This window comes from Primulina huaijiensis, chromosome 17 (genome assembly GCF_012295235.1).
Source record: "Primulina huaijiensis isolate GDHJ02 chromosome 17, ASM1229523v2, whole genome shotgun sequence".
Classification (NCBI taxonomy): domain Eukaryota; kingdom Viridiplantae; phylum Streptophyta; class Magnoliopsida; order Lamiales; family Gesneriaceae; genus Primulina; species Primulina huaijiensis.
The window spans coordinates 1,709,019-1,722,905 of record NC_133322.1 but is presented as its reverse complement, the minus strand read 5'-3'; the positions used below and the strand labels follow the sequence as shown (position 1 = coordinate 1,722,905).

At 34.5% G+C, this 13,887-nt stretch overlaps 2 protein-coding genes across 2 annotated transcripts; one reads left to right on the top strand and one right to left on the bottom strand.

Moving 5' to 3' along the window:
* The first annotated feature begins 2,135 nt into the window (after positions 1-2,135).
* LOC140963323 (T-complex protein 1 subunit alpha) lies at positions 2,136-8,262 on the top strand. Its single transcript, XM_073422611.1, has 17 exons — positions 2,136-2,389; positions 2,583-2,647; positions 3,398-3,487; positions 3,561-3,647; positions 3,761-3,820; positions 3,930-3,980; positions 4,293-4,388; positions 4,787-4,852; positions 5,094-5,311; positions 5,577-5,673; positions 6,194-6,280; positions 6,379-6,513; positions 6,739-6,843; positions 7,078-7,206; positions 7,280-7,383; positions 7,875-7,965; positions 8,073-8,262. Exons 1-17 carry the CDS (start codon positions 2,317-2,319, stop codon positions 8,157-8,159), a joined length of 1,641 nt encoding a protein of 546 aa, XP_073278712.1. The 5' UTR covers positions 2,136-2,316; the 3' UTR covers positions 8,160-8,262.
* A 1,300-nt stretch (positions 8,263-9,562) lies between these two features.
* On the bottom strand, positions 9,563-12,095 carry LOC140963366 (F-box protein At5g51370-like). The gene is made up of 2 exons (XM_073422660.1): positions 10,699-12,095; positions 9,563-10,161 (listed from the first exon to the last, which is right to left on the bottom strand). Exons 1-2 carry the CDS (start codon positions 11,967-11,969, stop codon positions 9,894-9,896), a joined length of 1,539 nt encoding a protein of 512 aa, XP_073278761.1. The 5' UTR covers positions 11,970-12,095; the 3' UTR covers positions 9,563-9,893.
* Positions 12,096-13,887: the final 1,792 nt, after the last annotated feature.

The following is a 13,887-nucleotide window of genomic DNA, read 5'->3' as shown; positions in this document are numbered from 1 at the left end:
TCACTCCCAATCACTAAAGCAACAAACACGATCAAATAATATGAATATCGTGACTATATCTGGATTGACTTTCAGTATTTGGTGCTCGCGTGTGTCATCGGTTAGTGTGAGTGTAAAGAATAGGAGGATTTTTATGAAGATTACAAAGTCACAGGCTTTGTCTTCTTCTAGCTTTTGACAGAGAGATAACAAAGGAGAAAGATAAATGCGAAAATGGCAGAGAAATTTCAAGGGAATTCTATGCAGAAGGTTATTTTGTAATTGAAAATGAAAATTTATTAGCTTTGGATGGAAATATTAAATTGAGTAGTTTTTTTTTGTGAGACGGTCTCACGAATTTTTTATATGAGACAGATCAATCTTACCGATATTGACAATAAAAAGTAATACTCTTAACATAAAACGTAATTTTTTTGCATTGAAGACCCAAATAAGATATCCGTATCACAAAATACGATTCGTGAGACCGTCTCATCCAAGTTTTTGTCTATTAAATTTTATACATTATATTATATCCATTGCATATTTGCACACACATATATTTTGTGTATATATGTTATTTTCTAAAATTGAGAAAACTATGTTTTTTCATTAATAAACATTTTAAATTATAAACTTGTACTATATGATTCATTTATAGAGAGTGAGTTGATGATTTCAATAAATTTTTGTTCTAAAAATCATATTAAAAAATATTCCAAGATGGAAATTTTCTTTTTGTCATCTTACCCGTTACTCAAATAGATGATTAAAAATTGTTTGAGTCTAGTAAAATAATGTTGAAATAATGATCATACATTAATAAATGACTCACGAGAACATTTCCATCGAAATACGCTACATACAAAATCGATGCAATCAATATTTAATATTCTTTGTAGCTTTTATTCAAGGATTCCAGACATATGAAATCCAATCTCTATGATTTACATTCATAGGATGATGAAATCTATAATTGTTAACAATAATTTTTAAAAAAATATCTTTATTGACAATTTAATCCAACTTAGAATTTAAGCTACATCGATTATTAATATTCAGTGTATTCAAATTATGTCTGATCTACACGAAGTTCACAAGCCGATCGAAGATTTTTTCGAGTTCAACTCAGATTGAAATATCTAAAGACAATGGAATTTATTACCTAAAATAAATTAGAAAAATCTCTATTATATTCACCCTAGCATTTACAATGGCGTGGTCTTTTATGTTCAAATCCCGAGTACATTAACTTTTTTCGCGTTGTCTTAAAAAAGTATTGCTCCACCCCATGTTGGTACTTGGATAAGGTACTGTGTACTATGGAAAAAAACCAGACCCAAAGATTTTAAAAACCTTACAGACATGTTGTAGTAATTAGCAAATTTAAGTTGAATTTGTCGGCCCTTCCAAAAATATTATTGCTAATTGCTTGAAATTAACTTTAAATTTTATTATCGTACTTTTCAATACATATTATTACAATCAAATTGTCAATTACGGCTCATCATCAAATTACTTGTGTGCTGAGCTTATTGTTGCATATTTGAAGAAATTAATAATTATCGTGATATTATTGTGTCAGGAGCAATAATGGCTCATATTGGCAGAACGAACGAAATGTAGTATTTGTGTTGTTATATAGTTTGAAAGATTTATGTTACATTATTGTAAGTTATTTTTGGTAAATCAGCAAACGATTGATCTAATGTTTAATTTTATTGCTGTAAATGTGTGAATATGTATGCAACTTTGGAGATTCATTCAAATTAAATCAGATATGTACACGTGTGTGTATGTTCGGTTTCTTTTCACAAGTGTTTAAGTGTATGACCCAAGCATAACTCTACGAATATCAAAGTCACACACACAAATATTTGAGTCGGGAATGGTTTGTTACATATGAGTCTTGAATTAAAAACATCAACGAAATTCAAGACTTTGATAACATACGAGATCTTGATGTCAGATGAACTATTGGATCGAACGATATTCATGATCAATAAATCACGTCGAAGGCTTATCTTATATTGTGTTCCATTTATACATATTTAAGACTAAAAGCTTGCCTAAATTGTTTGTTGTGGGCTGCATGCCATATCGAACTTTTTATATGTGAGCCCAGCCCAATTAAATCTATCATAGAAAAATTTCGAACTGCACTAGTGAGGGACGTTGCTGCATTTCAAAAACCCTACATTTTCCCGGTCTCTGAGGCTGAGTCCTTGATTGGAACCAACACTCTCGCATTCAGGAGACTATATGATCATCTGTTGTCTCTAAATCTTAGCAAAAGCAGATCAGATCTGCAAATTTTTTCTGTTTTTTTAAATTAAAATGGCCGTTTCATCGCAAACACCTGATATCTCCGGGGAACGCCAATCTGGACAAGATGTTCGCTCTCAAAACGGTGAATATTTTTTTATGAATATGTGTTTCTAACTATATATGTAGCGTTTTATGTGCGTTCGCTTGTCTACGGGTCAAGTGTGTGTGTCTTTGGGTTTATGTGTGTGGGAATGCTGCTGCTTATTGTCTGTTTGTTTTTGTAATAGGTAGTCATTGTCATTATCATTGATAATGTTTTTGATGAATATGTGCAGTCGTAGCATGCCAAGCGGTTGCAAACATTGTAAAATCTTCACTTGGTCCTGTTGGTCTTGACAAGGTAGTTTGCTCTCCACTCATTTTTGAAGATTTTTTTCTAGCTTCCCATACCTGTCCGCCAACAACTATGGAGCTTAGACTTATGTTTGATATGAAATTTTAGTTGTCTTTTGATTATATAAGTTTCGGTTGTATTGTTCAAGTTTCTTCGCCCCTTCCCCAGCAATCCACGTGCTCTAATTATGAAACTATTTAGTGGTGAAAATTTTTGTTGAAATCCCGAATTTTACATTAATTTGTTAATGTTTGATGTTTCATATGCCCAAAATTTAGAGGAAAGGAAAACCAAAATTTGTAGTTTGTTTAAAATAACTCTGTTTTTGGATGGTTCTATCCACATGTTTCTAGATACCCATTTTCAAAAACTTTTCATTTATTATTTGGTGTTCTTTGTGATATTATATTTTGGTTATATTGGTGGAGACTTTAATATATTGATAATTACACCAAGTGAAGTAAGTTCATACGACATTCCTACTCCAGTTTTATTCAATGCAATTATGCGATGCTTTCTAAAATAGATGTATATTTAACTCCTGCCGCTGTCTTAAATAACCTGCTTTTCAAGCAAATATGGATGTAAGTGTGGGATTATAGTTGTCTATCTGTTATGGGTGCAAAATTCGTGGTCACCTGCAATGACTTATATTGTTTAATGGTAAATAATATGAACTGGGGGTGATGGTTGGCTAACAAGTGAAGGTGGGAGGGATAGATAACCATTTTTATGTGACGAGTTTGTACTTTTCAGATGCTTGTAGATGATATTGGTGATGTTACAATTACCAATGATGGTGCCACAATACTTAAGATGCTGGAAGTTGAGCATCCAGCTGCTAAGGTGAATGGATAATTCTTTTTTTCTTCAACAAATTCATCATGTCTGTTTCACATTCATCTTTATATGATTGCAGGTTCTTGTTGAGTTGGCTGAACTGCAAGACAGAGAAGTTGGAGATGGGACAACTTCTGTGGTGATCATAGCTGCTGAATTACTTAAGGTAGGTTATGTCTGCTTTTACTGGAACAAACTTTAATGTCTTTCGTAAGTTCTTTTGAGTGTGAGCATTGGGAATATTATGCTTCACTACTGAGTTCAGATTTTTTTCTACAGAGAGCAAACGACTTAGTGAGAAACAAGATTCACCCAACATCAATTATCAGTGGATACAGAGTGAGCATCTTTTTCGCTTTAGATTTTACATGGATCTGTTTCCAATTTATTGGTAATCAGTCTGTTTCATGCTCATGATGTGCGTAATTGCATCAATATTTTGTAACAGCTTGCTATGAGGGAAGCATGCAAATATGTTGATGAAAAACTAGCTGTAAAGGTGACTCTCTGCTTCTATTTCTTCCTTCTGAAGTGAAACTTTTATGTTTTGTTAAGTCATGGATTTCGAATCAATAAAAGGGCGAAAAATATCTTAAGCTATGGTTTTCTTGCCTCCCAAAATTGTTCTTCCCTGATTCTTTTCCCTTATCAAAGATAATGATTTTTATTAAAAATTGGATTTTGGGAAAAAAATAACAGGGCAGTGAGTAGACTGAATGTTATATTATAAATTTTCACCAATCACTTTGAAGCACATAGTGTTTCATTTGAAACTCTATGAGCTTATTGAGCTTTTCATATGTACGTTTAGGTTGAAAAACTTGGCAAAGATTCTCTTGTAAACTGTGCCAAGACCAGCATGTCCTCAAAGTTGATAGGTGCTGATAGTGACTTCTTCGCAAATCTTGTAAGTTAATAAATGAATGAACGTTACTGGGCATTATTTCTCTCATTGAAATGTATAGTTTATGAAGCTTTTCGAGGCACCTGCAAACAGCATGCTAGCACTCCACTTTTTTTAATTTATTATATGTGATGGTAAATATGGCATTGTAGTAGCTTGTGATTCTGCTGATTTCCTGAGTCCAAGTACGGAGTACCCAACCTTGTTTCCCAAAGGACTTGAGGGCAGTGGAGCAGGGGTTCATGAGTGTTTTTTGTGCCGTTTTATACTGTTATACTTGTACAAAATTGCTAATCTCCCTCTTCTATGGAATTAACGTGTGTGGTTTCGCCCTTATTGTGGCTTTCAAGACCTATCACATTCCCTTTATCATAAAGTCATCGCACTGCTTATGCTTTTAGGTTGTGGAGGCTGTACAAGCCGTGAAGATGACAAATGCAAGAGGTGAAGTTAAATATCCAATCAAGGTTGGTGGCTTATGGTTGAACATTTATTTGCTGCTACATGTTGAAATAGCTTCTATCCATTGAATAATTTGTTTTGAAAACATGTGCTTCGCAATTGTCTTCTTCAATTATGATATTTTGAATAATCCAGAAGACAGGCATATACCTCACATATTTTATTAAATTAATTATTTCATTTTTCCTAGACATTTTTATCATTTCATCCGTAAGTTAGATGTTCTAATCATTGTATCGGTGTCAGGGAATTAATATACTTAAAGCCCACGGGAAGAGTGCCAAAGATAGTTATCTACTTAAAGGATATGCACTCAACACTGGGCGTGCTGCTCAGGGAATGCCTTTGAGGGTTACCCAGGCTAAAATTGCTTGTCTTGATTTTAATCTTCAAAAGACAAAAATGCAAATGGGTGTTCAAGTTTTAGTCACTGACCCCAGGGAGTTGGAAAAGATTCGTCAGAGGTGATTAAACTATTTAGCTTTCACGTGCTAAATTTGAGTTGAAAATAACGTGTAGATGAACACGTGTATGCATTTTGTTTTTATGCTTATTACATGTCACCTTAGTCTGAATTTATGCATGTATCTTCTATGATCAATATATTTGAGATATCTCATTTTTAATCCCAAGAACAGTTTGAGGTGGCACTGCCAAATCTATCAATATATGTGCTAAAATACCAAGGGGACTTCTTCTATTGTGTTACTGACTTAATAATTCTTGCAGAGAAGCTGACATGACAAAAGAACGTATTGAGAAGATTCTGAAGGCAGGAGCCAATGTTGTTTTAACAACGAAGGGAATTGATGACATGGCGCTTAAGGCAAGCCATCTCTTACCTGTATTATCATCCGTATTCGTTGTCTCTCGCTGTTAGGATGATTATTGTTTTTAACAGGCCAAAGATTCTATGACAAGTGTGGTTGGCAGGTTCATTACTTCTGCTGGTTTTTGTTATGTTTTCTTGTCATTTCATGTGCAACATATCAACTACTATGTTTGGCTATGTTACAGTTTCTTCGTTTGCTTAATTTGTATGCTCTGTTAAAGGTGTTCAGAGCATTGTAAAACTTTACTCCTATATGGCATACGTTTGGCACATAGCAATAACATTGATTTCTTGTTTAATTGACGGATCCTCTTTATTAAGAACTGAATTTATTTAAGAGTGTCTTGGGGCTAATTAGAATCATCTTTTGAAAGAATAAAACTTTTAGAACTATCTATTTCTCTACATTCTAAAGTGTTGTCGCATTATGCTAATTAACCTTTTTTTGTGATTGGAACTTTGTTCCTTGAATTCTTATGGGATCTGCTCTCAAAAGTTTTCTTTCATTTTTCAGTACTTTGTGGAGGCTGGTGCAATAGCTGTAAGACGTGTCCGCAAGGATGACATGAGGCATGTTGCCAAGGCAACTGGTGCAACTGCGGTATGTAGTTTCAGTTCCATTCTACGTCGCAGACTGTAATGAATTTTGTCTGTATCTCAAGGAGAATAACTCAATTCCTATTAATGGCTTTTGTACAGGTTTCAACATTTGCGGATATGGAAGGGGAAGAAACATTTGATCCATCATTTTTAGGACATGCAGATGAAGTAGTGGAGGAGCGAATTGCTGATGACGATGTGATTATGATAAAGGGGACCAAAACCAATAGTGCGGTGAGAGTTGTCATCTCTGTAACACAATCAATTTTCTAATATCTCTTGTTAAAATGATTCTACCGCTTCTGCTTTTTTTCCCATGAACCTAATTATGTTATTAGGTGGTGTTAATGAATACATCCTCGTTTCAACTCCATTATTTTGTTCAAAGTCACATATTGGGTGGACATGCACTTTAGTTTCACCAATTCATCCTACTTGGGATTTAATATTTCTTTCCAGGTTTCATTAATACTTAGAGGTGCAAACGACTTCATGCTGGATGAGATGGACCGGGCTTTGCATGATGCACTATCCATTGTCAAAAGAACTCTGGAATCTAATACAGTGAGTTTTGCTTGTAAAAGTCTCTCCTGACACACTATTTTAGCATTTCCTCTTTTCTGTCTTTTATGTATGCATTAAATTCATCATTTTTAGCAATTTCCCTATCTATGGCCATCTTTCTGGAAGTGGTTGCAACTTGCAACAAAGATAAACTTGCCAATTGATGAAATGCAGTGATTGAGCGGGAAACAGATGATAATATTTGGCTTGTATTATTGGGACTGTTGTAAATAGGTTGTTGCTGGCGGAGGTGCTGTCGAGGCTGCCCTATCTGTATATCTAGAGAATTTGGCCACTACTTTGGGATCTAGGGAGCAGCTGGCTATTGCAGAGTTTGCTGAGTCTTTCTTGATTATTCCAAAGGTTCTTCGTTCATCAACAGTGAATAGTCTCATTTGGTTTTTTGCGCAAGCTAATTTTGGGTTGTCTTGTTTAGGTGCTTGCGGTAAATGCAGCTAAAGATGCTACTGAGTTGGTTGCCAAGCTACGAGCTTACCACCACGCCGCACAAACTAAGGCCGATAAGAAGCATTTATCAAGGTTTGGATCCTACATCATCGCCTATTGGTTTATAATGTACTTACGTGTGAGGGTTTAAACTGCCACATAACTTCTTTGGGTGTTATTCTTTCGGTCTAACAAGTCTTTGGAAATAATGGTCTAGCAATTCGATATACATGTGAAGCTTTTCTCAACTCAAGTTTATTTTAGGTTCCCGGTTTTTTTGAAGCAGTACAGTACACATTTTTACAATGTAGTCCTGAGGAAATGATAGAATGTAGAATGTAGCTACAAGGACATTAATTAAGTTGGTTGTCTGGAGGATATTGTAGATACTTGGGTTAAGTGCTATATGATCGTATGACTTTGCAAAATATATTACCCTTGGGTCACCTGGTTGTTCGCTATGATTTACAAGTGGCAGAAAGAGCAAGAAGCCGGAATCTGTTTTTTAATCACTGGTCAATGAGAATTATGTAAATTGTCACTATTTACTCGAGAATTCTGATCAATCACTTTCATGGATGCAGCATGGGTCTAGATTTGGTGAATGGTACCGTTCGTAACAACTTGGAAGCTGGAGTTATTGAACCTGCAATGAGCAAAGTGAAGATTATTCAGGTTACAGTTCAAAGATTCAATGCTCGATTGACCGTTTGTCATTTTTTATCGAGTTTAAAGATTCAATGCTTGATTAAACTTGGAATCTAAATTACGTCTTTATCCAGTTTGCCACCGAAGCTGCTATAACTATTCTTCGAATTGATGACATGATAAAGCTCGTCAAAGATGAAAGTGGGAACGATGAAGATTAGGCGCACTTCGAACTTTTATTTTGATTCAAAACACTGAGGTTCAAAGAATGAATTTTGAGTGGTTTTTAAAATATGGTGGGAGTAGTGTTGTGTTTTGTAACAACTTGATTTCTTTTTCTTGAGTTGGTGCACTCCGGAGATATCTTACTGGCTACGGCCAACGGTATTTTTTTCTAAAAAAGCTCAAGCGCAAGGTTTTTAAGTTCTTAAATTTTAGAAATTTTGACGCGATTCGTTTTATACGGAATGAAATTCTGGCACTGGAACACGATGGATCATACGAATTTTGTTAGGACTCGATGTAATTTCACAGCGTGTATTTAAATGTGCCACGCATAACGTAATGGAAGTACCATGGCTACAAGATGGGTGGATATTATATAAAAACTATATATATATTATTATTTAATGAAAGTATTATAAATAAATTATTCAGCGGAAAAAGCCGATTTGTGCTGAGTCAGAATAATGGGGTCGGCCCATTTGGACCGATGAGACCGCTTTTGGTTATTCTCAGTTCCAATTCAGAATGTTTTCTCACATTTTTAAAAAAATAGAATTGAAAATAATAAAATGTATGCATAAATCACTTTAAAAATTAAAATTTTAGAAAACGATTAACACGGACATAAAATAATTTAAAACTCAATAAAAATTTTCGTATACTAAAAATCCTATTTGTTGCCTTTTCTTAAAAATTACTCTATTATTTCTATCCAAAAGGTCCAGTTTATCAAACCATTTCAATTTTCAGGATTACAATAAAATTGATCAACAAACGAAAATTCACAAATTAATTTCAATTTAAAATAATACAATTTTAGTTAAATTCAAATAAAATATTTGATTTTGAATCTATAAATAACTATAGCATACTTTGTGGTTCTATTTTCCAACTCATTTTTTTAAAAATAATCTATAATCTCATTTCAATCTTTTCCCAAAAATATATTTTTATCAACCTACGCTTTCAACACAATTATTATATTTAATCTAACTTTTTATTTAAAAAATATCTTAGGAAACCATCTTACTTATTGACTTAGTCAGATAAAAAATATATATTATTTTTTATATTCAAAATATTATTTTTCACTACAAAAATATCATTTTTTTACCATTATATTATGAAAAAATATTATGGGATATATATTTATTTGTATTAAAAATATTCGATTTATACAAGTCCACGAGACCGTGATGCTCTTCCATTTGTCCCAGAAATATCTCATTACTACACAAAATTTAATAAATATATTACATCTTAAATTTTAAAAATATTTCGCTCTTAATTATCATTCAATCCACAGTTAGTCAGAAATTGACGAACAAACAACTCAAGATTTGGCAGAAGATAGCAACCACCAGGACTCCCAGTTAATTAAGAAACGAAAAACACCACAAGAAGAATACCATTGTGCATGAGATTTGTAATTAACTTAATTCCTAGAAATTAAGTATACATAATATAGATTTATTCCTTCGAATTCAGTAAGTGTAAAACTCAAGCCTCAACTTTTTCTAAACTCTAAATCGAATAAATAGCGGTATTACAAGAAAGTACACAGTTGGGCCACGCCAGTCATCCCACAATCAAGAGATGCAAGGCTCGAGTCAAATCCCATAGTCTCTCGAGGTGTTAATTTCATGCATGCTCCAATCAGATATCGCCTTTTGATTCGTCTTATTTTGGCCTCTAAAGTTTCCCAGAATATATATCAGTATATCTAGCAGTCACTTCCTCCTCAAAGATATACCACCTTTTTGACCAATTCCTGTCCCAGCCAGGCTAGATTGTAGAAGTGACTTGGAATCCGGCCGCCACTTCAATTCTTTGAGATCAGAAAATAAAGTTGCTAGTTCTGGTGTTATTTCACTGTCCTTTACTTTGTTACATGAACCTACTCTAAGCCTATCAAGCTCCTTCCAAGAAAGAACTATCGATTCTAATCCTTCAGTTGTCAACAATGAGCATCCTTCCAGCGACAGAGATCTAATGCTCCTACATGAGAAATTAGATCAACTAAAATTCTGGAGTCAAGCAAACTATAAGTTAATACTACAAATGAATTCATTCTTTGACATATTCAACCAGGCAGTGAGGATTCCAGCTTCATTTACTCGAAAACTATAAAGGCCTTGTTCTGATTTTTAACCTCTGTTTGCCTGAATATGAACTATATGAAGTTCATTTCAGTTTGACATTGCAAAAACCTTTTAAAAACAATTTCAGAAGCAACTTAAATTTGTTTATATTCAAAGAGATATGGAAAAGAAGTCATTTATGACAATGTATCTCATCGGCAGACACCACACCAGCTAGGCAGATCAAATTGAATTATGTTTCCTTATTCATTCAGATCGACGCGACATGTTTCTACGAACTCCTAACATCTATATGCAAACTTGACATTCACATATATTGATACCTGATTACAAATCTTTTGCATCAATAATGGTCCACAACCTCATGAAGGAAAGTAATAGGATAAAGTTAAGACTTTAGTACAAAGCGTCACAAGAGTATAACCAATCATACCTAAGAATACCGGCAGCAGCAAATATATTACTGTTCAATCCCCAACAATCCTCTATAACTAGCTTTTGAATTGTCCGACACACAAAAAACAGTGCTCTCACACCCTGCTTCTCTCGCATTTGACACTGAAGTAAATGCAACTCCTCAAGCATAGGGCATGGCCATAAGTGTTCATCTGAACCAGGATTTCCATCAATTTCATTACATGACAGAATCTTTAAAGTCTTCAAGTTCACACAATATGACAAAGCCGACAACCATCCACCATCCATTTTATGATTACAAAGTGTCAACTCCTCTAACATTTGACAACACTGCCCTATTGCCTTAATGCCATCATAACTCCCCTCGCATCCCACTAACTCAAGCTTTACTAATCTTCTACACCCCTGAGCTAAAATCGTCAACCCAATATCCGTAACCACAGAATTGTAAACCCCGCTTATGCTCCCTATCAATTTCAAAATTTGCAAATTCCGGCATTTAAAAATTCCGGGCAAGGCTAAATCACCCGAATAATGTAACTCCATCTCCTGCAAACACTCGCACTCTTCTCCCAAAAAACTTAAGCCTTTCTCACTAACATTCATCAAAACTACTCTCCTTAAATTCCTACACCCCTGGACCATTATTCTCACCCCTCTGTCGACCTCTTCCGAATCCAACACATCCTCGTTCCTAATAAAAACCCCATCATTTTCGAACACCACCCCAGAACTTAAATGAATCGACAGTAACTTATCACATAACAAAATTCCCGAATTCCGATCGGATTGAATGCATGCATGCACGAGGCTAGCATCGACTAAATTCGGAAACCGGAAAGTAAGCCTCCCAGACTCCAAAAAGTCCCAATCCAATAGCTTAATCGATCGAATCAACTTCCCACTCGCTACACACCACCTCTTGCACACCAGTGAATTGGAAAAATGCTGCTTCCTGTCCGGAATTTTACTGAGGACTTTGAGCAACAATTCGTCGGACAGAAGAGACATGCAATCAGGCGCGGGAGGGATTAGAGGGTTCGGGTTGGAGGATTCAGAGTCCGGCTCAGAGTCGGAGTGGGGGGTGGTGGAGCCGGAGTTGGGGAGAGATTGGAGGCGCATTTTGAGGAACAAATGCCTCAATGTCTCGTTGGGGTCGACGCGTTCGTTGGAAGCGTGGTCGGACCAGCTGGAGCGACGCTTCTTCTTCGCCTTGCCGAGGTCAAGAATCGGATTAGGGTCGCAGTCCGGATCGGAAATTCGTTTTTCATCAGGTGAAATCGACATGGTTGTAAATTAGGGATAGGGTTCATGAAAAGCATCGCCGCTCTCCCCCTTTTCCTCGCTCTTAATGAAGATATTTTTTGCCCAATTTCAGTGAAACAAACGAGTTGATTTAATGTGGAAACAATGTCCTCCTCATGTTCCATGCCATCACTTGTCACATGTGATGGAACCATGACAAAATTTATGACCTAACAAATATATATATTTTTATAAAATATAACCTCTATTTTTCCAATAAATTAATTAGTTAATATCATATGTAACCATTATTAATAACATCTTGATGCTCAAGTTGATAAATTAAGTGAACATTTGATAAATAATTATGTGTTCGCTCCTCAATCAATATTTTTTCTGATAATTTGTTTAATACGGTTCACTTAACTAACGTGGTTTGAAGATTGCTTTATCAGCTCAAAGACTTATCCATTATACATCGAAAGATAGCGATTCTGTCTATCATTGTAAAAAAATATATATGAATATTATTTTGAAATCCATATTTAATCGATTTTTACGAGGGAATGTTTTTTTGAATTTGTCTTGTGCTCCTTATTTGTTTGATCTTTCTATAACATCACGAAACTATGTTTTAAGAATGACAGCCTACTCAAAATGAAAATAGCTACGGGAAACTTATACTAATAAAAGAGGAAAAAGGCCACAAAATATAACCCCACATTTTATATAGACGACCCAAAATGAGCCTAGGCCCAAGTAAACATCGGTGGCTTTTCGTCAACAATTTCAGCCCAAACTCACTTTTTTTAAAAAAAATTTAAACTCACCTTAGCATATGCTTTACACACACACACACACACACATGTTGCTTATAGACTCAATGCCCAAGCCCTTTTACAAATTATGTGGTTTTATATACAAGCTTTTGAACATTTCATAGTATGTCGAGAACAAATTTGATCTAGTCGAATCGAGTCGAGCTCGAGATTTTTAATCGAATTGCTAAATAAAATAATAAGATCATAGACTTGACGCCGAGTCAACTCGATACACAATTCTAATTTGTAAATTATCGCCAATATTTTTATGGAATGGTTTCGTCATCCATGGCGTCAACCCAAATCACATTTCCTGCGATGTTGTTGTGTTATCCAAGAAAACTGAACATCCTTTTCGTCGTATATCATATATATTGAAATAAGTTACAAATGTTTAATTTACATTATGACGTTTACGTGTTGTTTGTATTATATTTTTAGAATTAATTGGATTTTTATTTAAATAAGAGTTAGAAGTTCAACAACGTTTTATTCCAATTTGAATTGTTTGTTATATGTAAATTTAGTTATACCATAATTACGAAAAATAATAAACAATTAAAATAAATAAAATATATGTAACACTTTTTAATATAAAGTTTGATATATCAAAGATTGAATATGAAATGATTTCTATCCAAATCAATTTTATCTTGATATGAGCAAAACATCAATTATTGTTCAATTACACATTCGAATTACATGATATCATTGTACTGTCATTAAATCAATTTATTATTATTATTTTTTTAAAAAAAGTAATTAATTAAATTTTTTTAAAAAAATATAATAATCAGGATTTTAGTTATGTGACCAACTGACTGAAGCTGATACTCTGGTCGAGACTGTGGAACTAAAATCCATTTTCCATTTTTACAAAACGTGCCGCCCACCTGCAGAGCGTGGATTGGCAACTGCCGACGTTGGCGCGCGGCGATGCACGTGAACTTTTCATTCTTTCGTTAGTCCCGCAACTCAAGTCCTAATTTTGCATCGATTGCTAGCTTCCAAGTTTCGATTCCCCAAGCGCAAATCACTTGAGTTTACAGCACTCGATTTTTGTTCCCACGTTGCTCCAAAATCTTCAATCACGTTTCACTATTTATTCCATTTTTTTAAATATAAATTTGTAACTTAGG